This window comes from Castor canadensis, chromosome 11 (assembly GCF_047511655.1).
Source record: "Castor canadensis chromosome 11, mCasCan1.hap1v2, whole genome shotgun sequence".
Lineage (NCBI taxonomy): Eukaryota > Metazoa > Chordata > Mammalia > Rodentia > Castoridae > Castor > Castor canadensis.
In genome coordinates, this window is record NC_133396.1 from 37,319,965 (window position 1) to 37,347,749 (window position 27,785).

At 36.6% G+C, this 27,785-nt stretch overlaps 1 protein-coding gene and 1 long non-coding RNA gene across 3 annotated transcripts in view; one reads left to right on the top strand and one right to left on the bottom strand.

Annotated features, from left to right (window-relative positions):
* Window positions 1-3,161, bottom strand: part of LOC141413781 (uncharacterized) — a 34,324-nt gene extending 31,163 nt beyond the window's left edge. The window contains exon 1 of the long non-coding RNA XR_012438665.1: window positions 1,754-3,161. This is a non-coding gene — a long non-coding RNA (uncharacterized lncRNA). The remainder of the gene's footprint in view (window positions 1-1,753) is intronic.
* Ddx52 (DExD-box helicase 52) lies at window positions 2,321-27,641 on the top strand. 2 transcript variants are annotated; one of them, XM_020178915.2, is made up of 16 exons: window positions 2,321-2,468; window positions 3,900-4,098; window positions 5,353-5,483; window positions 7,118-7,303; window positions 8,845-8,988; window positions 9,404-9,515; window positions 10,660-10,732; window positions 11,315-11,518; window positions 13,466-13,556; window positions 15,213-15,335; window positions 15,468-15,618; window positions 15,819-15,894; window positions 17,699-17,770; window positions 20,042-20,134; window positions 24,926-24,959; window positions 26,437-27,641. In XM_020178915.2, exons 1-16 carry the CDS (start codon window positions 2,382-2,384, stop codon window positions 26,449-26,451), a joined length of 1,791 nt encoding a protein of 596 aa, XP_020034504.1. In that variant the 5' UTR covers window positions 2,321-2,381; the 3' UTR covers window positions 26,452-27,641. The 2 variants fall into 2 exon arrangements, with proteins under 2 accessions (XP_020034504.1, XP_020034503.1); XM_020178914.2 differs by lacking the exon at window positions 26,437-27,641 and having other exon boundaries at window positions 24,926-25,539.
* The last annotated feature ends 144 nt before the right edge of the window (window positions 27,642-27,785 follow it).

The following is a 27,785-nucleotide window of genomic DNA, read 5'->3' on the forward strand; positions in this document are numbered from 1 at the left end:
AGCAGAAACCTCCTTTAAATTCACATGTGTCTCTCACTACGACCCCACTTCTCTGCTTCCATTTCACCTAGAACTTTGGAAAGACTTGGTTTCATCATGGTCTCTACATCCCTATTTTCATCACATAATCATCTCCATCTTCAACAATATCAAAGCCGGTAATATCGGGGTACTCATGACCTCCATGTTGCCAAACGCAGTGATCCCCTCTTTGTTCTCAGCAGCCTTTGAAACTGTTGATAATTACCTTTTTGAAACTTTGTTCAGGCTTTGGTGACACCACACTCATGGTCTTCCTACTTCACTGGTTGTTTCCTACCTCACTTACTTCTCAGGATGTTGTATTTTAGGAAATCTCTTCCTCTACCTGATCTCTAAATGTTAAGAGTACCGTAAGGGTCAGCCCTGGGTCCCCTTATTTTCTCTATACACACATTCTAAGCGACCATATTCATGCCCGTGCTTTTGGATATGGGTTTGTCACTAATTGTACAGGGGTTGGGTTCTAAAGTCAGTTCATAAGGAAAAATCCTATGAAGTTGATTTTTTTTAAGTCTTTAAACTGTAGTTGTTGCTTCATACATGCTTAATATATATATGATACACATATTATATATACACATATATATACATATATTATTTATATATGACTGTGGTCATACTTATGTGCCAAATTGAAGATCAATACTCTTTTTCCTAATAAGCCCAAACAACTGACTTTTTCACTCCATATTCAGACAACTTGTTTTTTACTGAGCAACAGATGAAACACTTAGAAAACTTCTACGTTTTAGGAGTAGATACTTGGAACAGCAAGATATTCCCAGTATAGGAGGGAATCAGGGACTGAATCCATCTAAGGAAACAAATTCACATTCCCATCTCATGCTCACTGCACACTTGCTCTCCTTGGGTGTAAAGGAATCACCCACATTATTTAAAGTATTTCTCACTCTCCTTGTTAAAAATATATGCATCTATACATACACATATAATAATCTGAATTTTAAGAGGTTGAATGCTTGTACATATGACTCCATTATATCATTTATATGTTGATGACAGTCAAATTTATTTCTCTAGCCTTGACCTTTTTCCTGAGCTTCATACTCCTTGAGCCAACTACCTACTTGGATATGTCCACTTAAAGTCAACTAGGCATCATAATGTGTGTAGAACATAACAATTCTATCCTCCATGTCTCATCCTGGGCACTCTACCACTTGAGCTATGCCCCCAGCTTTCTTAGTCTTTCTTATCTCAGTAAAATGGCATGCCATCAACTCAGCCAAAAAACTTAGGAGTGAACTCTGATTCCTGCCTTTCCCTCACTTCTGCACAAAATCCATCGCATTAAATTCTACCACCAAACTATATCCCAAATCTTTCCATTTACAAATACCAACCCAGACTGAGCCACAGTCCTCAGTTTTACTTTGACTTGTCTCTGTTTCCACGGCTTAACCTTTCTATGGCCCATTCTCCAAATAGCCAGAGCAACCTTTTCTGAAACATTCAATCATTCATTCGTCAAAGAGTGCAAAAGTAGGAATAGGACAGTGAAACAAAGTAGATTGCCATGATTATGGATGTACATTTGAGAAGAGAGGTAATACAGAAATTAAAATTTTTTGTATACTGCAAATGCAATGAGTAAAACAAATATAAAATGATAAACTAAGTCATGTTTCTCTTTATATAAACATTTTGAACATTTTCCTAGCATGTTTAGATTAAAATCCAAATGCCTTACCATGCCTTTGTTACAACATTCTGGTTTGTTTGTCCCTCCAACTTTTATCTGTACTACTCTTCCTCACCACAGCTTGACTCCAGTCACCTTGTCCTGGCCTCTCTCCTTTTGGTAGTGCTGGGCATCGAACCCTTTACTCCCCGAATGTTCCAAATCTTTTCCCTTCTTCAGGTTCCTGTTTCTTCCAGATCTTGGAAAGGCTGCCGCTTCTCAAGTCAAGTATCATTACTTTAGAGTGAACCTGGCTAATCTAGCTAAAAGTAGCCCCCACCCACTTCTCTATCAATTACACCTTTTTATTTGCTTCACAGCACTTCAAACTTTGGGAAATTAGTTTGTTAATTTGTTAACAAACATGTCCCTGCTAACATGTAGGCTAACATGTAGGCTTCCTTAAAAGAGGAATCTTGGCGTGTCGTTCACCAAACTATCCCTAAAAGCTGAGAGTAGTTCCTGGCAAAAGAAGATACTGATTACTTTCAAAGACACTTGGCAAAAACAGACTACAACACAAAACACCAGCCAAGCGTCGGAACACAGCGAGGCCCCACCTCCTGGAGCCACTTCCGCCGGGGAGAGGAAGTCGTCTGCGCAGGCGCCGCGAGGCCGCGGAGCTTTCTGGGTAGAGATGGACGTCCACGATCTTTTTCGCCGGCTTGGCGCGGGGGCCAAGTTCGACGTGAATCGCTTCTCCGCGGATGCAGCTCGATTCCAGGTACTGTGCGCGAGGCCCGAGTAACCGGAAAGAAGCAGGAACCCGGAAAAGAACCGGCTGCGGACGGGACAGCCGCGCTCCTGGAGACCCTGTTGCCCGGCTCTGACCTCTCTTGGGGTGTTTTCCTTCCAAAATTTTGGGTTCACTTTACCCGCAGACCTATCGAGCTGAAGACTTTTCTGAACGACTCTTTTTAGAGTTCTCGGTAGACTTATTGAGCACGCACACTCTTTCTCCTCTTTATTCAAAGCAGAGTTGGAATCCTTTTGAAAACAGCAATGCAGACAACAGATCATTTCACTGTATTCTACCTAGGTCCAAGTTTGACTTGATGTGAAGACAGCTGTATCGCATGGACATGGTTTTTTTTCAAACTTTTTTTTTGGTGGTACTGGGGTTTGAACTCAGGGGCAAGGCAGCCCACTGCCTTGAGCCATTCCGCCAGCCCAACATGACATAGTTCATTTTATTGCTTTAACAGGCAAATTATGTTAAATGACCGATGAGAAGAGCGGTTTAGAAACGTGAGATCTTTTAACAGGGAAGTAGTGAGAACGGAGAGAAGTCAGTTGGGGCTCAGTTGTGCAATTTTTGGCTGTGCTAGGGTTTGAACTCAGGGCCATTGGCTTGTTAGGCAAATGCTCTATCACTTGAGCCATGCCACCAGTTCTTTTTTGTTTTAGTTATTTTGCAGCTAGGTGTCTGTTTTGTCTGGGGTCAGCCTCGGATCATACTCCTTCCACGTGGCTGGAATGACAGCTGTGCGCCGCCATGACCTGCTCAATTGTGGAAAATCTTAAAAGCCAGCCTTGCTGTAAGGAAGTAGAGACTTGGAGTGAGGGGGATTGTTATGTGTGTATTTCTTCTTTCTGACTGTAGTTTAATGTAGCAGGTGAGTTTGAACTATGGAGCCAAATTTTCTGATCCTAATGTTCTTTCCGTGTGTTAATAGTTTAGCGGCCTTGTCAGGTTACTTAACATCTTAACTTTGCCTCTGTTTTCTCACCTGTAATGTTACTGTTTACCTTGTAGGGTTGCTCTAAGGAGGAAGTAATTTAATATGCATAAACATACTTAGAAATCTGCTTAACTGGGGTGGTGGAGTGACTCGTGGTAGAGCACCTGCCTAGCAAATACATAGGCCCTGAGTTCAAACCCCAGTACTGGCAAAAAGAAAAAGAAATCTGCTCAACATGTAGTAAGTGTATATAAGCTTTCTTTGCTATTATTATTATTATTGTTGCTGTTATAAGATCAGAAAAGTTGTCTTTGGATTCCATTTGCCCAAGCACACTTGTCAGCTCAACAAATATTTGGTGAAAGGGTTAAAAAAAGTGGAGTCATTGGCCCCATATTCTACTGTCAGTCTTGCTTGGATGAAAGCAATGCTAGTCTGTCTGTAAATTTCACTTAAAGTTTTTTGGGTTTTAGGTAGGAAAAAGGAAATATGACTTTGATTCTTCAGAGGTGCTCCGGGGACTGGACTTCTTTGGAAACAAGAAGTCTATCTCATGTGAGTGTGGAGCATCACAAACAGACCAGAAGCTCCAAAATGAAGAGAAAAAAGAAGAGAACCTAATTGAAAGGAAGAGGGAGACAAACAAGAAAAAGAGAAAGAAGATGGTTTCAGGTTAGTGTTGGATTTCTGTGTTTTTTTCTATTTAGCTTTTTTTCAATTACAAAAATAATGCAAGCTTATAAGTCATTCTTCAGTTGATGACATTCAAGCTGTTTCTAGGTACTTGCCATTTCAAATGTTGCTACAATAAATGTTGTTACATACATTGTTTTGTACAGGTGGTGTTCCTTCTGTAGCATGGCATCTTAAAAGTGGAAGCACTTAGTGAAAGGTTATGAGATTTCCTTTGAACAGCTGCCACAAAATTGCTTCCCACACTTTTGTCAGTGCTGGATATTATTGGCCTTAAATTTTTTGTGAATCAAACTTGCAGTTTATTGCATGTTGGTTATGTCTCAGTGAAGTTGAAAAAACTTGGGATTTTTTTTTTTTGTTTTTAATTATATTAGAACTATTTGGTCATTGCTTTTAGAATTATTTAAGTTATGCTTTTTTTGTAGTACTGGGGTTTGAACTCAGGACTTCATGCTTGCTAGCCAAGTGCTCTACCACTTGAGCCATGCCTCCAGCCCATAGGCTATTCTTATGTATTTGTTCTCCCATGTAAATATTAAAGTCAGCTAGTATAGTCACCAAAACATTGCTATCTACTTTTAATAGAACTAGTATTATTATAGAAACAGGGAGAATTGCTATCTTTACAATATTGAGTGGCCCTAAGTATTGTGTTGTGCTTATTGCTATTACAAGTGAAATCTTTCATCACACTTACTTTCCAGGTTGGAGGTTTAAAGAAGCTGGCTGCCTTATTGGTTTTTTTTTTTTGTTTTTTTTGTGATACTGGAGCTTGAACTCAGGGCCTTCACTTTGAGCTACTTCACCAGCGCTATTTTTGTGATGGGTTTTTTTTCAAGATAAGGTCTTGCAGAACTTTTCCTGGGCTGGCTTCGAATCACCATCCTCCTGATCTCTGCCTCTTGAGTAGCTAGGATTATAGCCATGAGCCACTGTCACCCAGCTTATGTAGCTTTTCAGTTAATGCATTATTTTCAAGAATACAATCGTGTACATAGTATGGAGCTGAAACAGCCAATAAAGGGAAAAGAGTGAGCTTCAGAGCTCTGATTATATATCAAAAGAACAAAGCTTGCTGATTCCCAACCTTTCACATCTTATTAGTTTCTCCTCCCTAGTTGCATCAGCTACTGCATTTTTTTTTTTTTTTTTAAGTGTGAACGTCTGGCCTGTTTGCTACACCAATACTGTCACGCTAAAATCTTTTAATTTTTAAATAATATTTTCTAGAAAATCCTTTTCAAGATGAAGCTACTACTATACAGTGGATATCATCTGTGGAAGCAAAGATTGAAGATAAAAAAGTTAAAGAAGAAAATAAACTAAATTCAGAAAAGTTGGAAGAGCTCAGAAAGGAAAAGGTTAGAAAAATGTCTTAGTCCTCAAAAGTATGCTTTTCGGGGTTAGTAACGTTTCCACTGGTCTTGGGTTACTGTTAGTAAAGTGAATATGGTGGTTTTTTTGTGTGTGTTTTTATTATTTTTTTAATTTTATTTTTATTTCCTTTATTCATATGTGCATACAATGATTGGGTCATTACTCCCCTTTTCTCCCCTCTCCCTCCCTTTCCCCCAACCCCCTTACAGTTTTGTTAAGATAGAAAAATCATTTGTTAGGTTTTACCTTAATGTGACTGAAAAGCTTAAATAAAGTTTGAAAGTTGAAAGTTATAATTGAAGATAGGTGGATGCTTGTGCATGTGTGTAACAATTCTTGACCTGTTTAAGTTTCACGATTAACAGTATGTTTGGTATTTATTTATTTTGCAGTTCCGGGATGGAACCCAGGTTTCATGCATGTTAGGCAAGTGCTCTACCATTAAAGCTACATCATCAGCCTTTGTATTTTTTTTCATATTTTGAGACACGGTCTTAGGTTGTCCAGTCTGAACTTGAACTTCCTCTCCTTCTGCGTCAGTCTCCAGAGTAACTGGGTTTACAGGCCTGTGCCACTATGCCTGGCATAGATTTCTTAACCCCCTTTGATAAATACAAAATCTGCTTTCCTTTCTTTTCTATGTTGAGATCAATGGTTTTAAAGGATTTTCTCTGACAGGATTAAAGGGTTGGAATTCTTAAGAAACCTATTTTATAACTTGTAGATGAAGGGAGTAAATAAAGAAGAAACAACAGCTATGTCATTGTCATGTACACTTCCATGCTGCTGATGGGGTTGTATATACAAGGATTACTGCAGAATTTGGCTCTCTCTGGGTCAGCGCATAAGGGAAGAAACCAAATCAGTACCACTAAACTCCAATTTTGGCACTCAGTTTTAATAAGTAGAGGTTTTTAAAAGCAATTTATTAAAAAGCATTGGCAGTTGCATCTGGGCATGGTGGTACATACCTGTAATTTCTAGCAACTTGGGATGTCCAGGCAAGAGGATCACATTTGAGGCCAGCCAAGGCAAAAGTTAACAAGACCCTACCTCAGAAGCATGTCAGGCTTGCTTTTGGTGGTGCACACCTGTAATCCTAGCTACAGGAACTAGACATAGGAGGATTGTGGTTCTAAGCCAGCCTGCTCAAAGTTAGTGGGAAACCCTATCTGGAAAAACAAAAACTAAAAAAACAGAAGTACTGGGGGCATGGCTCAAATGGTAGAGTGCTTGTCTAACAAGCAGAATGCCCTTAGTTTAATCCCTAGTACTGAAAAAGAAAAGAAAATAGATGGATATAGTGCCTACCTTATGGAAGTTTACATAAGATTGTAAATTTTGACTATGACAGTAACATGTTAGCATGAATGACACATCACTCATGGCAGTGATGCATTAATATGAAAAAAGCATAGATAGATAGGTTTTATTGTAATGAAAGCCTTCTGTCTATGAAAAGGCATGAAATATACTTAATATCTGTGTTGATTGGGGGGCTTAATTTAACCAAAAAGTTTGATAAGCCACTAAAACTTATTTCAGAAACTGTTTTACAACATTTGAGAATGTATTTATTTGACCATATCTTTGATGGCCCCTTTGCTTCACTTTTCAGTTAAATTTCTTCAGGAATAAATACAAAATTCACGTTCAAGGAACTGATCTTCCTGACCCAATTGCTACATTTCAGCAACTTGACTGGGAATATAAAATTAATTCTCGACTGCTTCAGAACATTCTAGACTCGGGCTTCCAAATGCCTACACCAATCCAAATGCAAGCCATTCCAGTTATGCTGCATGTGAGTACAAAGGTCTAGAGTGCCTTCCTCTGTGTGTGTTCATTCTCTTCCCTCTCTCCTTAAAATTCTCCTTTCTACCTCACCTTTATTAACACCTTTCCCTTAACCCCCAGTTCTCCATGGTTTCTAGTGTGTGCTTTTTTTTTTCTGTTTTTAAATTATATTACTGTACTGGGGGTACGTTGTGACATTTACAAAGGTTCTTACAATATATTGTATTTGAATTTACCTCCTCCATCATTCTCCTTTATCCTCCTCTCCCCCAGTTCTTTTCTTGCTTGCAACATTTAAGCCCTCAGAGCATGGTGTTATATTTGTCTTTTCATTGTTGATTTCATTTATATTGCTCAGAAGCTATTTTAGAAATACAAATGCTTTCCAAAATTCTTATATAAAAACAACTTTCCCAATACTTTTTATTATTGAGGTATACTTTACATACAGTAAAATGTATAGATTTTAAGCACAGTTTAATGAGTTTCAAGAATGCATAACCTTGTAACCACCATTCCAATAAAGATACTGAACATTTTTATCACCCCAGAAAATTCTACTGTGCACTTTCCATTCTGTCATTAACCCATCTCTGCCAGAGGCAGAGATCACTGTTCTGATTTCTTTCCTCTTTCTTTTTTTTTTTTTGTGATGGTATTAGGGTTTAAACTCAGGACCTCAAGTTTATGAGGCGGCAGACACTCTATCACTTGAGTTAACACTTTTCATTTTCTTTGAGAACTGAAATGAGAATACATTTGAATTACATTGTTGACTCACATCTTAGTAAATTTACATTTAATTTCCATTTAAGATTGGTTCTAGCCAGATGTAGTGGTATATGCCTGTGGTGACGCTCACCTGTAATCCAGCGCTCAGGAGGCAGAGGCAGCAGGACAGAAGCATTGCCACAAGTTTGAGGGGAGCCTAGTCTACATAGTGAGTTCCAAGCCAGCCTCGTCTACATAGTGAGACCCTATCTCTACTAAAAAAAAAAAAATACCCAGACCAAAAAAAAAGATTGTTTCTATCATGACTTTAGCTTAAAACTTAGTGACCTTTTTGAAATTGTCACCTATAAATTGCTGTTGCTTAGGTCATTACCACTTTTTATTTCTAACCTTTAGTCGTTCTCTTGTTTCACAAAATCTTCCCGAGGGGTTGAATAGTATAAGTATCAGGATAAAAAGGTGATTGCATAATTTTGCTTTTCTAAAAGTCTCATAGGAAAGAAAAATTGAAATAGTGAGTATAACACTCTGGTTTTTAGAAAAATTGAAATAGTGAGTTTTAATACTGCTTGAATTTTAGTTCACTATATTGTTTACCCATCCACTTGGACATCAGCAAGAATGCTCAGAAACTGTTGGCAGTGGTGGAAAGGATGATGGTGTTAAAAAAGCAAATATGATAAAAGTTAGAAAAGTAGATAGGACTTGAACGACTGGATTCAGTATGTTTAATTTTATTTATTGTTTCTGTGGCTAATAGCATTATCTGATAAGGCTCTGAAAAGTTTTTGTACTTGTTATACTTTATGTTTTTAGGGTCGGGAACTTTTGGCTTCTGCTCCTACAGGATCTGGGAAAACTTTAGCTTTTAGCATTCCCATTTTAATGCAGCTGAAACAACCCACAAATAAAGGTTTCAGAGCCTTGATTATATCTCCAACACGAGAACTTGCCAACCAGGTATGAATTCTAGCTTTTGAAAAAGTGTTCTTTGTGTTTGCTTCAGTAATCTTTCTTATTTGAAGTTAATAAAAACAATCTCAAAGGAATGTCTTCTGTCACAGTCATATATTCTGCACAGAATGTTGTATTACTGAATATGGGCCAATCTTGTAAGTCTTTCTGTAATTTTCTAAAATATGATTTTAACATTTATACTTCTTTGGTGAATGCTTTAAGATTTTTGAAGTTGAAAGGCTATTGTGATATATTCCTCTCTAAAATTCACTTCTTCTCACTTGGAGAAATGAATGAAACCTTATCTCAGTTTTTGAGAAATTCATGGGTTAGTAATAGATTTCTTAATAATGTTAAAGAAGCTACACATCCTACCCTAGCATCTTAACAGCTCATGTTTTTATCATTTTCTTTTTAGATTCACCGAGAGTTAATTAAAATCTCCGAGGGAACAGGATTCAGGATACACATGATCAACAAAGCAGCAGTGGCATCCAAGAAATTCGGATCTAAGTCATCTAAGAAGTTTGGTAAGAATTTCATGTTTGGGGTATAGAGCATGTAAGAGATTTGGAAATTATAATTATCCTAATTATCATATAAAAGTTAATTAAAGTGTAAGTGGTGTGTGTGTGTATGTGTGTGTGTATATATATATATATGTATATATATAAATAGTTTTATTTTTAAAGAAACTAAAGAGATCCCCACCCTATTCCACCCAGTAGCTATATGACTATACACCAGTGGTGAGATAATTATTTCCATCACCCACAACCACACGGACATTGGGCATTATCTGGAGACACTTTTAAACTGTGGCAATGGGTCAGGGCCAGGGAAACCATTAAACATCATACAATGTCTAACACAGTTCCTCCCCCAAAAAAATGTCAGCAGTGCTGAATTGGAGAACTCTTGCTATATACCATAGACTGTTTTTTGGAGGAGGCAGGACTAGGGTTTGAACTTAGGGCTTTGTTCAGGCACTCTACCACTTGAACCACACCTTCATTCTATTTTGCTCTGGTTATTTTGGAGATGGGGGTGAAATATTTGACTGCGCTGGCCTCACACCTCAGTCCTCCCCATCTCAGCCTCCCAAGTAGCTAGGATTACAGAAGTGAGCCAGTGGCACCCGGCGTGCTCTGTACCCAGCTAATTGATTTTTAATCTACCATGGAAATACTCTGGCAGATAAAAATTAATCACTTCTCTCCCCTTACATTAGCCAGAGAATCTGCTTTTATCTTGAGCCTCTGAATAAAATTTCATTTAAAGAAAGGATTTACCTGGGGGGGAAAAAGGCTTGAAAATCAAATTGTTGGATTATATAGTGTTGTGTCTTAGAAATTAAGAAGACTGCATAAGGGCTGATAGAGAGGCTCAAGTGGTAAGCATGCTTGCATGGCAAGTGTGAGGTTCTGAGTTCAAACCTCAGTGCTATTTAAAAAAAAAAAAAAAAAAATACTGCTTAAAAATGAGAAAGTAGGAATATACTAGTTTATGCTATGATTGGAAAAAAATATGTGTTTTGGGTTACTAATTAGCAAGAACTTTTGTGTTTTTTCCCCTTCCCACTTAAGATTATTAACTGGAATTCAAGAGACTTAATTCCCTAGTTCAAGAGTGTTGCATCTTTTTTTTGCAATTTACCATTTGTTTCTCTTACAGATATTCTTGTGACTACTCCAAATCGACTGATCTATTTATTAAAACAAGATCCACCAGGGATAGACCTAACAAGGTACAGTAATAGTTGAACATCTTTCATGTGTGTTTTTAATTAGTGGTTGTATTTTGTTCTTAATTGCTTTCATTGCCCTTTGGAGCATGCTATCTGCCAACTTAAGTCAGTGTTGGTGTCGAGAATAACAGTATTCATTAAACTTAGAAAAAAATAACTGGTCTGTAAAATTACACATTTTTAAGATGTTTTATTCATTTTTATTTTATTATTTTTGGTGGTACTGGGGTTTGAACTCAGGGTCTTGTGCTTGCTTGACATGTGCTCTACCACTTGAGCCACATGCCCAGTCCTTTAAAATTACATGTTTTGATAAGCCGTTGGTTCATAATTCCCCTAGACCTTTTAAAGTCTTTTGGCAAAGATGATGAAATTCAAGAGGTTTATGTGAAGTTGTGTTGTTAATGCAACCTTATCTTTGAAGCTAATAGAATAGGTGATTGAATTATGTTCATCTTGTTTTTATCTTGCTTATGCTTATTTTTCTTACATGTTTTTCTGGTATGATAAAATGTATGAAGTTTAGGTGATGTCTCTGGGATCTTCTAGTTCACTATCCACAAATTGTTTTCTTATTTCTAGTGTTGAGTGGCTGGTAGTAGACGAATCAGACAAACTATTTGAGGATGGCAAAACTGGGTTTAGAGACCAGCTGGCTTCCATTTTCCTGGCCTGCACATCCCACAAGATCAGAAGAGCTATGTTCAGTGCAACTTTTGCATATGATGTTGAGCAGTGGTGCAAACTCAACCTAGACAATGTCATCACTGTATCCATTGGAGCAAGGTAATTAATTGTTCTTCCACATCATCCCACTGGTTTGTTTTCTTACCACAGGTGATTTCTTTAGAGTCAAGAAAGAAGACAGTTTGGTATGAGACTATAACAAGGGAGAGTGTTTTTACTGATAGAAAAGCATTTTTTTAAGTGAAGATTAAGTTTTCTGTTTTAGCATAACCTGAAGGGAGATTCTTGTGGATGGCTTTTACCCACCTACAAAGTATGATTGAGCTCTGTGTTCATTCAGGATTTAGTTCCTTTCATAGTTTATTTAAGTATGCTCACCTGGAGAAACCTGATCTTACTGAGCCACTTATTTATTTATTTATTTATTTGCAGTACTAGATTTGAACTCAGGGCCTCATGCTTACTAGGCAGGCATTCTACTACTTGAGCCTTTTTGCTTTAATTATTTTTCAAATAAGTCCTGGTATTTTTGCCCAAGCTAGACTGGACCACCATCTCCTACTTATTTCTTCCTCATAGTTGGGACGATAGCCACATTTTACCATGCCCAACTTCTTGGATGAGATAGGGTACTAGCTAACTTTTTGCCCAGGCCGACCTCAAACCTTAGTCCTTCTGATTATTGCCTCCCGAGTAGCGGTGATTATAGGCATGAGCCACACGGCCTGGCTTATAATTCCTTTTTTAAAGTACTTTGGTAGGGGCTGAGAATGTATTTCAGTGATAGAATTCTTGCCTAGCATGTGCCAGACCCTGGATTCGATCCCAGTGCCACTAAAAACAAAAACCAAAACAAAACAAACAAAAAGATAACAGTGAGCATTTTATACTAGATAAATGTACAGTGGTAGAGAAAAGTTCAATGAAATTATGACATATGACCTGATTGAATATTATGCAGCCACTAAAACAATAAGTATGAAAACAGAGGCTATATTAAAAAGTGATTAGTGGCCAGGTGCAGTGATTCACATCTGTAATCCCAGCTACTCTGGAGGGGGAGATCAGGAGGATTGTAGTTTGAGGCCAGTCCAGTCAAGAAAGTTAGCAAGATCTCCATTTGAACTAATAGCTGGGCATGGTGGTATGCTCCTATTGTCCCAGCTATGTGGGAAGCCACAGGTAGGAAAACTGCAGTCCAAGGTCAGCCCTGGGAAACAACTAAAGACCCTACCTGAAAAATAACTAAAGCAAAAAAAAAGGGTTGGGGGTGTAGCTCAAGTGGTAAAGTGCCTGCCTAGCAAGCTTGAGGCCCTGAGTTCAAACCCCAGTATTGCCAAAAATAAGAAAAAGTGATTGTAATACCCTATTAAATGAAAAATAAAGCCAGGTATGGTGACATGCACCTGTAGTCCCAGCACTTGGGAGACTGAGTTTGGAAGAGCCCAGGAGTTTGAGGCTAACCTCAACATAGACTCCATCAAAATAATAATAATAATAAGCAAATGGAACTTAAAATTCCTATATTTAAAAAGAAAGCAGAATAAGTTTCCCTGAGTATAACTTAAAAGCAGACAATAGTATAAGAAGAGTATTTGTTACACAGTATTATAAAGCCTTAGCATACCTCACCCCCAATTGGTCTATAAATGAATCCTTCTAATAATTAGAAACAAGTGTAGCCGCATATAATAAAAACCTTAAAAGTGGTCTCATTATTTTACCCAATAATTTTATGTTTAGAAAATTTTTAATAGTAGTTACATGCTAAAAAAACTTGTGACTATAGCAAAAAATCAAAGTGTATTCTAAAAATTGAACAATTTTTTATTTATATTTTTCTATTTTAAAAAATAACATTTTTATAGTACCAAAGCAGTTAAAAGTAACAATTCTCTCTTCAAATTAAAGTATTAAATAATTAACTACTTATTGTGATGGTGGAAAGTTGACTTTGTTGAAGTTTTGTATAAATTTCTTCATTTATTTTGGAGTTCAGAGGGAGAAAACAAAATTTAGTTCTTACAAAGTATATTTTCTTCTCAGAAATTCTGCAGTAGAGACTGTAGAACAAGAGCTTCTTTTTGTCGGGTCTGAGACTGGAAAACTTCTGGCCGTGAGAGAACTTGTTAAAAAGGTATATTGGACTACATTCTTGAATTGTGATAAAATTCACCAAGATTATATTACCGGTGGGAGACTCAGTACTGTTATCATCATTATCCTGCATCGTATTTAATGGTCCATTGGCAATAAGGCTTAGAGTAGGCTAGGAGAAGATCTACCTGATGGCCTGAAAAGCCTCATTTTCCACATGTGCATATATAATATATATGTCTACTTCATCCCCTCATCCCTCATTTGTTTTTTGGGTTTTTTTGTTTTGTTTTGTTTTGTTTTTGTTTTAATCCTTTAAGTAAGTACTGAGTGAAGCCATAGTTAAAAAGTTAAGTACTGGAGAGTCACAGTAGGGAACAAAATGTAAATCCTAAACTCTGCCCCTTGAGATTTAGTCTTCTTCCCACCCCTTTTCTGGGATTTGAACTCAGGACCTTCACCTTGAGCCACTCCATCAGCCCTTTTTTGTGATGGGTGTTTTCAAGGTAGGGTCTCTTGAACTATTTGCCGAGCTGGCTTCAAACCTAGATCCTCCTGATCTCTGCCTCCTGAGTAGCTAGGATTACAGGCATGAGTCACTGGTGCCAGCCTTTGTCTTATTTATGGCATAACATGAATATAGGTGACAGCCTTAGTGGTGGAGCATTCAGAGTAGCTGAAAAAGATAAGAGAAGGATGTTTGTAAGTTAACCTGGTAACTAGAAATAATATGCTCTAGAAATTAAGAGCATGGACTCTTGATCCAGACTACCTGGATTGAAATTCTATCTCTACCATTCTACTTTTGAACAACTTAACCCCCTCTTTTCTCCATGTATATTTATCTATTAAGTGAGAACATATCTACATCATAGAGGCTGGGGATGTGGCTTAAGTGGTAGATTGCTTGACTAGCAAGCACGAGGCCCTGGGTTCAAACCATACCACCAAAAAAAAAAAAATCTACCTTACAGAGCTGTTTTAGTATTTGAATTAATACAAACATAGTACTTATAATAATACTTGACATATAACAAATGATCATGTATTCATTTTATTAATATTCTTAAAGATATCATTTGCCATTAGGAAATTTAACATTTTTGTGGATATTCACATGGAGATAATATACTAGAGATTTTTAGTATGTATGAGCTTTGAGAAGTCTGCATTCCTGTAAAACTATATGTACGACTTTGAGCAAATGAGTGGTTACCTGTTAGATTCCAGTAGGGGTTTGTAAACCAAAATAAAAAGGCTAAGAAGCCCTGATAGGAAGCTAATCCAAGAGAGAAGCAGGGTTTGAAGGTACAGATGTAAAAATTTGCTTAGAGCTATTAGTAGATAAATGAAATTTTTACTTATAAACGTTATAAACAGAATCAAAGTTCTGGGGCATATAAACCAAAAGATGATTGTTTCAGAGAGGACACCTATTATCGTAGGAAAGCAAAGAGGGATTGATGATTTGTTATAATTAGCAAGATGAGAACACAGTTCTAGTAGAAATAACCCACTGTAGAAAATGGTAGTGAAGAAGATGGAGGTTACATTTAGACCACTAGGTCAAGATATGTGGCAATGAAAGTACACTAAATTGAATTGGGGTTCTTTTGTGAACTAAAGCCATTATGAAATACTGATTGATTGTATTCTTATAAGTTACTTGTGCAAATTTTTGCCTTCTTTGTTTTAGGGTTTCAGTCCACCTGTTCTTGTTTTTGTTCAGTCCATTGAAAGGGCTAAAGAACTTTTTCATGAGCTTATATATGAAGGTATTAATGTAGATGTTATTCATGCGGAAAGAACACAGCAACAGGTAAAGACAAATGTATACTTTCAAAGCATGAGGAACCACTTAATTTTAAAATACTGGCATTAAATTTATGAAATACCTATTTTCCATTCCTAGAGTGGTACTAAAGCATTTATTATATGTTCTCTTACACAGAGAGATAACACAGTCCACAGCTTCAGAGCAGGAAAAATTTGGGTTCTTATTTGTACAGCCTTGCTTGCAAGAGGCATTGATTTTAAAGGTGTGAACTTGGTGATTAATTACGACTTTCCAACCAGCTCAGTGGAATATATCCACAGAATAGGTGAGTTGTCTTTTTTTTCTTTTCCTTCTGTGCCCCACTCATATATCTTAGTACCATTACTGTTCCCTTTAGACATTCTCCTTTTTTAGTGGTTTTTTTTTTCCCCCCAGACATTTTAGTGGAAATCCAGTGACTTTTAATGTGAATCTTGAGAGAATCTTTCCCCTCAAAAGTGTTTTTTATGGTCTGATTTCTCTTAGGTCGAACTGGAAGAGCAGGGCATAAAGGAAAAGCTGTTACATTTTTTACTGAAGATGATAAACCATTATTAAGAAGGTAAATTAGGGTCTGGGGAGTTGGAAGAATGCTTGCTTAAGCATGTGCAAGGCCCTGGGTTTGATTCCTGGTACTACCAAAAAAAACCAAAGTAAATTCGGAAAAATAACTTAGTAGTCGGCAAAATTGCTTCATTATTTTTGTATGTATAGTATGTTAATAGATAATTACAAATAAATATGTTCCAAATTATAATAGTCAACTAAATTTGAGCCATGAGACCAGGAAAAAAATGATCAAAGGGCCTTGTTTTTTTGCCCTTCCATTAGAATTTGGAAATATTCCAAATGAGGGCTGGCGGAGTGGCTTAAGGTAAAGGTCCCGAGCTCAATCCCCAGTATCGGAAAAAAAAAATGAAATGTGTGGGAAATACTCCAAATGAAATATTCATTTTAAGTTTCAGACTCACAGGACTCATTTAGCCAGCTATCAATAGGTGTTGCTTACATTATAATTTAAGATTTTTGAATTAATGAATAGTTTATAAGTCTCTTCAGGCCAGTCAACATTCTCTTTTACCATGGTGCTTCCCTTCCACTATTCCAGCCAGATTGTGTTTTATATTTAGCCCCAGGATCACCTGCCATATAGGAAAAAGTATTTTAGCAACACATTCCAATATTACTCAATCGTAGCCTTTGAAGCTTGGGTAACAACATACTTTTAGATTTCAGGTCTTCATTCATTTAGCCATTCATCATAGGAGAGATAAGAGACAGGATCTTTCTGTGTAGCCCAAGCTTACCTTGAACTCTTGATCCTTTTGCCTTAGCTTTCCAAGTGTTATTATTACAGGTGTGCACCACCACACCTGGTACCATCACCATCACATTCGTGGTTTTTTTTTTTTTTTTTTTTTTTTGAGTGAAGTTCTCACTATGTAGCCTGAGCTGACCTCAAATTTAGAATCCTCCTGCCTCAGCCTCCCCAGTGCTGGGATTATAGACTTTTGCCAACACTCATGGCTATAGGTTAATATAGTTTTCCTGCATTTTGTCTGCCTCCAGTAATTTTTGGTTAAGAATAATGATAACATTTCACTTTTTTTTTTTTTTTTTGGCAGTTCTGGGGTTTGAACTCAGGGCTTCACACTTGCTAGGCAGGCACTCTACCACTTGAACCACTCCACCAGCCCAATATTTCACATTTCTAACAAATGAAATTTAGTTATGGCCAAAGAGGTTACGTTGATATGAGTTCTGGTAAAGATTTTGATTTGTGCCTTCTAAGCTTCTACTCTGCCAGCCTTTGAATTGCTTTGAGCATTGTGTATATGCATTATAGGTAATATTCCAGCATCCTAGATCAACGTAAGATCCCATTATCACCTCAAGCATGTGACTCTGATGCCCATAAGTATAACTGCACCTTAGTTTTCCATCTCTGAAGTGAGGATAATGATAAATATTATTACTACCCACATAGGGTTGTTATGAGGAGTGAATAAGTTACTATACATGAGAAATTTAAAATAATGCCACCCCCATAGTAAGAACTATAACTTAACAAAATTAAGCTTGACTCTGGCTTCATAGTATTTCCTCAAAGATTAGGCTTAGTAACTTTTTAGGGCTTGATTAATGTTGAAATAGCTATCCAAAGTTATTCATCAATACATTGATTTCAGTCTAGTGGATAGTTCTTTCAGAAAGCTGGCATGGTTACATCTGGAGATAACTGGTAATAACATCAGACTACTATACTAGAGTACTTTGTATAGTTTTAGTTCCTCTTATGTCATGCAGAGGGTGTATGTATATCAGTTTAACAAGAAACAAGTTTATGTTTATGTGTTCCTTTTCAGTGTTGCCAATGTCATACAGCAGGCTGGATGTCCTGTACCTGGATACATAAAAGGTTTCCAAAAATTGCTAAGGTATAGTCTTAAATTTACCAGAGCTTTTTTCTGTCTCTTTGCACATTTTTTGTTTTATTTTGCTTTCTTGCTTTTTCCTTTTTTGTTTTATTTTGTTTTCTTGCCTTTTATAAGTATACATCCCAAGATAGTACGTTGGTTAGTTTTGCATGTTTTTGGTTTTATATACAGATGGTTCTTGACTTATGATAGGGCCGTATCCTGTAAAACCCATTGTACATTGAAAATATTGTAAGTGGAAAGTGCATTTAAATACTCCTACCCTACTGAACATTGTAACTTACTCTACAGTATACTGTAGAGCAACAGTTGTTTGCCTCTTGATTGAGTGATTCTCTGGGAGCTTTGATTCCCTGCTGCTGGCCAGTATTGTGAGAGAGTATTATAACACATGTTGCTGGGAAAAAATCAAAATTCAAGGTATAGTTTCTACTGAGTGCTATCACCCTGAAGTTGAAAAATAGTCACCCTGGGCAAAAAATAGTCATCCCATGCATAGTGGCTCACTAGTAATCCTAGTACTTGGGGAGGCAGAGCTTGGGAGATTGTGGTTCATGGCCAGTCTGGGCAAAAGTTAGGGAGACCCTATCCCAACCAATAAGCTGGGTGTGGTGGTGTACCTCTGTCATCCCAGCTACTTGGGAGGCTTAAATAGGGCTGTGGTACAGAATGAACCCTGGCAAGAACAGGAGACTGTGAAAAATAACTACAGGACAAAAGGATGGAATAGTGACTTGAGTGGTAGAGTCCCTTGCTAGCAAATGTGAGGCCCTGAGTTCAAATCGCAGTATCAAAAAAAAAATTAAAAACTAAGGTTGAAAAATTCTAAATTGACCTCTTATGGTTGAAAATTGTCTATAAATGGTAACAAACTTGATATGGTCTTTTTTTGTTTTCTATTCTTGCCTAACATTTAGGTTTTTTTGTGCACAGTTCAGTGGTATTAAATACATTCATTATGTTATCACCACCATTCATCTCCAGAACTCTTTTTCACTTGTTAAAACTGCAACTTTGTACCCATTAAGCAACAATTCTCCATCTTCCCCTATCCCTAGGTCCGTGCAACCACCGTTTTACTCACTAGTAGAAGTGGAATCATACAGTTTTCGTAATTGACTTATTTCACTTTAGCATAATGTCCTCAAAGACAACTTGGGTTGTAGTATAATCAGAATTCCCTTTAATTGACTGTATAGGGCTCCCATTCTGTACGTATCCCACACCTCATTTTTCTGTCATCTGTTGATGGACACTTAGGCTGCTTCTACATTTTAACTGTTGTGAACATGAGTGTACATGTATTGTCTTCACAACCCTGCTTTCATACACTCAATTTTAAATTCTTTTTTACACACTGTAGTTCTAACAATAATCATACTTATAGAGCATTTTATGATAAAAATATTTTGCTTGTAAAATATTTGTGAATGCTGCATTTTCTTGCCAGTTTTTTCATCCTTAAAATTTTAAGTGTTCAGATTTTAATAGCTTGTTCACTGTGTGTGAAATAGACTTACTTTAGATCATTACATAGTAAAACAGTTAACCAACCAAGATCAGGGCCTAATGCTTACTGACACAGGATATAAGGTTGCCGTAGGACATATTTTAATCACAGTCAGTGTCTTTTTTTTTTTTTTTTTAATTTTTTAATTTTTGGCGTTGCTGGGGTTTAAACTCAGGGCCTCATGCTTGCTAGGCAGGCACTCTACACTTCAGCCACACACCCCCAGACCTTTTTGGTTTTTGTTATTTTGGGGATAGTGTCTTGTGTTTATGCTCAGGTAGGCCTGCACCAGGATCCTCCTATTTATGCTTTCCTCATAGCTGAAATAATAGATGTGTGCCACCACATCCGTCTCTTCCTGGGCTGATCTTGAACCACAGTCCTCCCAATCTCTGCCTTCTGAGTAGCTAGGATTATAGGTGTGAGCCACTGTACCTAGCTAGCTAGTGCCTCTTTAAAAAAAGTGATTAACCAGCGGTTGGGAGGCTGAAGTAGGAGAATCACAAGTTCCAAGCTAGCCTGGGCTAAACCCTGTCTTTAAAAAAAAAAAACATTGATTGAATTTATTATTCCTTTGGGGTAGTTCTAAAAGTGCTATTAGGTATTGAGTTTGTTAAAGTCAATACAGCCTCACTTTAAATCTGCTAGTGCTTTACAGATGAATTTTATGATTATGAATCAAAACTAATTTTAGCTTTAGCTTTTCTAAATAAAGTTGTACTTAAATTAATTTATTTTCTCTCTTACTTTGTAACTTTCAGCAAACAAAAGAAAAAAATGATTAAGAAACCACTGGAAAGGGAGAGTATTAGTACAACTCCAAAATATTTCTTAGAGCAAGCTAAAGCTAAGCAGTAAGTATACATATATGATAAGAAAAGTTGCTATTGACTATCAAATTGTTATGACTGACATTATTTTTCCTTAGGATACATTTTAAGAAGTAGAATTAGTAGGTCTACAGATCATTATAGAATGTGATAAAAATAATATCATAAGTTGCCTATGATTTGGCAACTTGAATAATTTAATCTTGGAATTTTTCTGTATTTGTGTATTAATCATCTAAGGTGTTTCCATATTTGAAAATATAGCTTCAATTCTCTATGAATTAGAATTGCATTGCCCATAATCTCCACACAGTCTGAAGCAGGGCATGCTACTGAAGTCAATAATTAGGACCAGTGCCTTACAGTGATTGAGTTTTCTTGAGGATTCCTATATAGGGTTTCAGTATAATCTTAGACTTATGCTGAAACACACTGTAACCTTTAAAAAGCATTACTTGGGTAAATATGTAGTACCTTAGCCTATTTTCTTGAGGATTTTAAAGCATAGACCTTATAAAATATATACCAGTCCAACTTACTTTGTTCAGTGGTGCTAGGGAGCTGCATATTTTGTAGGGATAGGCCAAAATAGTCTGGATTGAACTACTCTTTCCATTATTTAAGAAAAATGGCACTCTTTACTAGATTAATGTATATTCCAATAGAATCAATCATTCAGTTTTAATAATTTATTTTGTGTGTGTACTACTTTTGTGAAAGTCATTAGAAAAAACTTTTCCATTAACCAGTAGACATTTACTGAGTTGTCCTACAAGGTACTTGGTTCTGATAAGATATTCAAATAAAAACAAGTCACCTACCCTGAAGTTTGAAAAGAGGTTAGTATACATGAAAAAAAATTAGAGAATGATTTTAAACCAAATACGAATTTAGAGAAGGGGAAAGTCATTATGGATTAGTGTAGTTATAAAAAGTTTCAAAGAGATGTAATTGTCTTTAAGAATAGATAAAATTTAGGGATATAGAAGGAACAAGGTGAACAAAGGCACGAAACCTGCCTTTGTAAGTGGAGCAAGAATCTTACATTTTGGTACTGACTATGGGAAATGGAAATAACATTTAGTTCAAGTATAGGCAGTGTATAGCGTGTCCCATAATTTTGGTGTACTTTTAAGATATGGGGGAAGAATAAATGTTACAAACTTACAAAATACTATTTGAAAGAGCAATCATTTTAATTCCATTCATACTTAGTTTTGTGATTTTTTTTTTTTTTTGGTAGTACTGGGACTTAAACTTAGCCTCTTGAGCTGTGCTTCTCTGTTCTGTGAATTCTTTCCTTTTTTTTTAAATATATTTCTTTTATTAGTGTTATGATGGGGATACATTGTGACATTTACAAAAGTTCTTACAATGTATCAGTTCAGTTTACCCCCTTGTTTTGTGAATTCTGAATATATTACTTGTTTTAATTTTTATGGCAACAGTTTTGGGGTGACAATTAGACCAGTGACAGGGGCAGGATATGTGGGGAAGGGAGTGTCAAAACCAGAACCTTATTCTTTGAATGTGATCTTACAAAGGCTAAATACTAGCATAATAAGATGTTTATGTTGAATTTTAATAAGATCCATCAGTGTTTTAATTAGCCAACACTTTAAAATATTTTTATGTTTGTAGGACTCATATGTCTGGGGTTATTAAACTTAGCTGCATGAGATTTTGAAGGCACTAGCATAAATCTTGTCATATCAACCTCCCACTTAAGACTTTTGTTTTCTTTCCATTTTCTTCACATTTAAAGATCATATTTCTTTTTTTTTTTTTTTTAATTTTTATTTTTTTATTTTTCATATGTGCATACAATGCTTGGGTCATTTCTCCCCCCTGTCCCCACCCCCTCCCTAACCATGCACTCTGCTCCCTCCCTCTCCCCTCCCCACCCCCTCAGTAAGCAGCAGAAACTATTTTGCCCTTATTTCTAATTTTGTTGTAGAGAGAGTATAAGCAATAATAGGAAGGAACAAGGGTTTTTGCTAGTTGAGATAAGGATAGCTATACAGGGAGTTGACTCACATTGATTTCCTGTGCATGTATGTTACCTTCTAGGTTAATTCTTTTTGATCTAACCTTTTCTCTAGGTCCTGGTCCCCTTCTCCTATTGGCCTCAGTTGCTTTTAAGGTATCTGCTTTAGTTTCTCTGAGTTGAGGGCAACAAATGCTAGCCAATTTTTTAGGTGTCTTACCTATCCTCATATCTCCCTTGTGTGCACTCGCTTTTATCTTGTGATCAAAGTTCAATCCCCTTGTTGTGTTTGCCCTTGATCTACTGTCTGCATATGAGGGAGAACATACGATTTTTGGTCTTTTGGGCCAGGCTAACCTCACTCAGAATGATGTTCTCCAATTCCATCCATTTACCAGCGAATGATAAGATTTCATTCTTCTTCATGGCTGCATAAAATTCCATTGTGTATAGATACCACATTTTCTTGATCCATTTGTCAGTAGTGGGGCATCTTGGCTGTTTCCATAACTTGGCTATTGTGAATAGTGCTGCAATAAACATGGGTGTGCAGGTGCCTCTGGAGTAACCTGTGTCACAGTCTTTTGGGTATATCCCCAAGAGTGGTATTGCTGGATCAAATGGTAGATCAATGTTTAGCTTTTTAAGTAGCCTCCAAATTTTTTTCCAGAGTGGTTGTACTAGTTTACATTCCCGCCAACAGTGTAAGAGGGTTTCTTTTTCCCCACATCCTCACCAACACCTGTTGGTGGTGGTGTTGCTAATGATGGCTATTCTAACAGGGGTGAGGTGGAATCTTAGTGTGGTTTTAATTTGCATTTCCTTTATTGCTAGAGATGGTGAGCATTTTTTCATGTGGTTTTTGGCCATTTGAATTTCTTCTTTTGAGAAAGTTCTGTTTAGTTCACTTGCCCATTTCTTTATTGGTTTATTAGTTTTGGAGAATTTAGTTTTTTAAGTTCCCTATATATTCTGGTTATCAGTCCTTTGTCTGATGTGTAGCTGGCAAATATCTTCTCCCACTCTGTGGGTGTTCTCTTCAGTTTAGAGACCATTTCTTTTGATGAGCAGAAGCTTTTTAGTTTTATGAAGTCCCATTTATCTATGCTGTCTCTTAGTTGCTGTGCTGCTGGGGTTCCATTGAGAAAGTTCTTACCTATACCTACTAACTCCAGAGTATTTCCTACTCTTTCCTGTATCAACTTTAGAGTTTGTGGTCTGATATTAAGATCCTTGATCCATTTTGAGTTAATGTTGGTATAGGGTGATATACATGGATCTTGTTTCAGTTTTTTGCAGACTGCTAACCAGTTTTCCCAGCAGTTTTTGTTGAAGAGGTTGCTTTTTCTCCATTGTATATTTTTAGTGCCTTTGTCAAAGACAAGTTGGTTATAGTTGTGTGGCTTCATATCTGGGTCCTCTATTCTGTTCCACTGGTCTTCATGTCTGTTTTTGTGCCAGTACCATGCTGTTTTTATTGTTACTGCTTTGTAATATAGTTTGTAGTCAGGTGTCGTGATACCTCCAGCATTGTTCTTTTGACTGAGTATTGCCTTGGCTATTCGTGGCCTCTTGTGTTTCCATATAAATTTAAAACAGTAGATTTTTCAATCTCTTTAATGAATGTCATTGGAATTTTGATGGGAATTGCATTAAACATGTAGATTACTTTGGGGAGTATCGACATTTTTACTATGTTGATTCTACCAATCCATGAGCATGGGAGATCTCTCCACTTTCTATAGTCTTCCTCAATCTCTTTCTTCAGAAGTTTATAGTTTTCCTTGTAGAGGTCGTTCACATCTTTTGTTAGGTTTACACCTAGGTATTTGATTTTTTTTGAGGCTGTTGTAAATGGAATTGTTTTCATACATTCTTTTTCAATTTGTTCATTATTAGTGTATAGTAAAGATCATATTTTTTAACATAACATACAAGCAAGACCCATCTTGATCTGATTCTAGTTTATCTCTCCACTATAAATATTCCTTTAATGATCCTGCCCATGCCTTTGGCTTCCATGCATCACTCTGTTCATAACTCTTCAGCTCATATCTTCAGCCCAGCTTCCTTACTGAGCTACAAGTCTTAAATCCCTGTTGCCTAGTGGACCTCACTTGAAGTGTTATGAACTCAATCAGAGAACAGATTGATTCCCACTTTCCTGTATGACTTTGGGCAACTCACTTCACTACTCTTAAGTTTCTTTCCCCTTATATATAATAGAAATATTTATGTAAATAGTACAAATTCTACTGCTCAGGGTTGGTGGGTTGGCATATTCACTGAGTTAATACATACCAAAGAACTTTGTATTATTATAATTAGTATACAAACTTTGATTATTTGCTTGAAAATTTTTCCTTTTTCTGGTTACCATTAGACTCAGACTTTCAGGTTTCATGTCTGACATTTACTAGCATGTGGTGATTGTCAAGTTACTTACCCACTCTATATCTCACTTTCTTAATCTGTAAAATGAGCATAATAATAGAATCTTGTTAGCAAGATTACCTGAGTTAATGTATGTAAAATACAACAGCGTCTAGTACTTAATAAGCATTGAACCATGGCAAATTTTTATTATTAGATCAGAATCTGTCTTTTTTACTATGAGTAATGTAGTTTATTGTGATGGTTGTCTAATGTAGGTGACAGTGATTTTTCTAAAGGGCAGAGATCATATTTAATGTGTCTTTGTGTTCTTCGTGTCTTGTATGTTTTGATACATGGTAGTTTCAACAAATGTTTATTAAGCCCACAGAGTAACAGAAACACAATAACTAAAACTAGAATTTCTAACCTAATATTTCTTCCCTTCTTTATAGGAAAAAGGCCACTCGCCAGAGCAGCAAGAAGAAGGTAACCCTTGAAGGCAAAAGTTAAAAACAAATTTTAAAAAAAGAAAATGTAATTTTATGATACCATGATATCAGCATGAACGTTGTTTTCATGGAATACTTCAAGTGTTACAATCACCGCTACCAAACATCTGAAATCAACTACAAATACATGAGTCTGGGGAAAAATAATCGCTAAGCTATCAATGCATCATGTCACATTTCAATTCATATGTGAAAATTATATAATGGAAATATCATTGACATTTCTGTGGTTTGAATCTAGAGACATACTTCTTATAGAAGAACAAATGCTTATGGTAAAAGTAACAACACCCAAATGTGGTGAACTCTTAAGGAATTTTCCCTTCAAGTGTGAAGGAAAGTGTGATGTATGTTGTGGAGAGGCATCTAGAACAGAATTTTAAAATGTTGAGATTGAATACCCCTTCTATCCCTTTCCTCACATTTGTTTTGGCGGGGGAGGGGTAGATAAGGAGTAGCGCATGTGGTCTATCAAGAAGAAATAAATTCTCTTTAATATTTCTTAATTTGTTAAAGTCTTTTGTGGTGTTAGCCACAATAAAGGAGTATCTCTTCTATGTCTTGTTATTCAAGTTCCCTAGGATTTTAAATTTTGTGGTCTGTTTAAGTTATCCTTGTGTCTCGTTGGGAAGGTAGGTCATATGTAGCTGTCATGATGTTGCAACCACAGATTATGATCAGGCTCTTCCTTTCTTAACTTCATTCCCTATCATGTAACTATATTCTTTCCTGTCTCTCCATTCAAGATGATTTTTGCTCGAAAACTGATAACAGTGTTTTATCCTGAGAAGGAAGAATGTTCCTATTACTTGATACACCTGGCTTCATTCTCTTCTAGCTTATCTTTCCTGAGGCTTGATGGCTTTGATCCATTAGTGGATCTCTGTAATTAAGTGGGTCTCTGCCAAAGTAAAGGATTATGATCATATGGTGAGTAAGGCTACTTACTCTGAGCAGTGTTCTCAATTACTAGTTTTGTGCAGTGGAATAAAAAAGACTTCATACAAGTAAAGCACTTAGAGTGGTGCCTTAGGATGACATGATTACTATGAGTACTAACACAATACTATGTAATGTACATAACTTTTCTTAGCAGCTTTTGAATTAAACTTACTTCCTTTACTCTCATCCTTTCATTCTAGAATCAGCACAGGTAGATTCCATCTTGAATTTAACTGGGACCTTTTGCTACACAGTATAATGTTTATAAGTATGTGATTTTTAAATTGTGAACAAATCCTGATTCAGTATATATTCTGGAGGTGGGTGTAATGGTGCAACTCATGTCAGCTATGTGAGTTTGAGTAAGTTCTTTAATTTCTTAGAGCTTTGTTTTTTTATATATGAAATTGTACATGTCTTAAGATTGGAGATACCTAGCACTGCCTAAAACAGTAAGCTCACAACAAATATTCCTTCAACAAACATTAAAAAATTTTTCTTTTTTTTTTTAGGAATACAAGGCTTAAATAACACAGTCCCTGCCCTTACAATTAATGGTAGAGATAAAGTGAAGGAACAAACAGTGTGATGGCAAATTCTCTGTTAGATGTAAGGCCATGATGCTTAAACATCACAGGAGTGCATCTAACTGAGATGAAGGTATTTTGGAAGGCTGACATCCTGAGTTGAGACCTGCATGTGTAGAAATCAATAAGCAAGCAAGAATAATATATTCCAGGTACAAACAGAGCACTTCTACAATACTTGTTACACTTTATTTTCTCTTAAGTATTTTCTCCTCTGCAGCTACCTAATCCATGAAGTGTCTATAAAACATTTATCAACTTGGTTTGCCAATGCATTAATATACTGAATTTAAACTTCTTTATAGTTGGAACTTCCTGCTACCTAAATTCCAGCTTTGCCCAGAGAAGAAGAGGAATGAAGAATCAGTGAATAGACAAGAGAAAAGCTCAGTTGCCCACACATGTAATCCTAGTTACTCGGGAGGTAGAACTGAGATTTGAGGTCAGCTGGAACAAAAAGCTATCCCCCATCTTACCCAAAAAATAACTAAAGCAGGCTGGGGGCATGGCTCAAGTGGTAAAGAGCCTGCCTAGCAAGCACAAGGCCCTGAATTCAAGCACCAGTACCACACCAAAGGAGGGGGCAGGGGGAAACACAACACATAAATAGCTGGTATTGGTAAAAGAAGGAAGGGTCAGTTTGGAATCAAACTGACCTGGATCTGAATCCAGGTCCTACTGCTTGTAGTTGCATGATCTGGGCATGAACTTCTTTTAAATACCAGTGCAATTTCTTAGCAATTCTGGATTTTTAAATGCACATTAAGTTTCTGACCAGAGATAGCATTACAATAACTGCTAAGTTATTACAAATTGTTTCTCAGTAAAAGTCACAAGGCAAGAGTGGAGGAAAAGACTAATTATAATTAATCCATTACTTGAGGGCTTGAAAAACTTCACACTTGACCTTCATATGTTTCTCTCAGGTAATAGCTTGATTATAAAAAAAAAAAATCAAGTAAAAGCATAGGATTTTTACATAGATAGGTTTAGATGGATTATGCATGCTCTCTTACACCAGTTTTGTTCCTGCCTGTAAAGATAGGAAAAATGAACACAAAGTACATCAACTTAAATATTAATAACAAATCAGGACTGAAAAATAGACGCAGTGTGTGTGGAGGCGGGAGAGGTGAAGGAAGGAGATGAAGGTGAGGGTATATGGTAGATGGACTTCGAATACCTCTGTGAACGAAATAACCTCTTGCAATTGCTTTAAGTAGGGTGGGGAGGGGGCTGAGGGGGAGACACGATGGGGGCACTGTAAATGTACA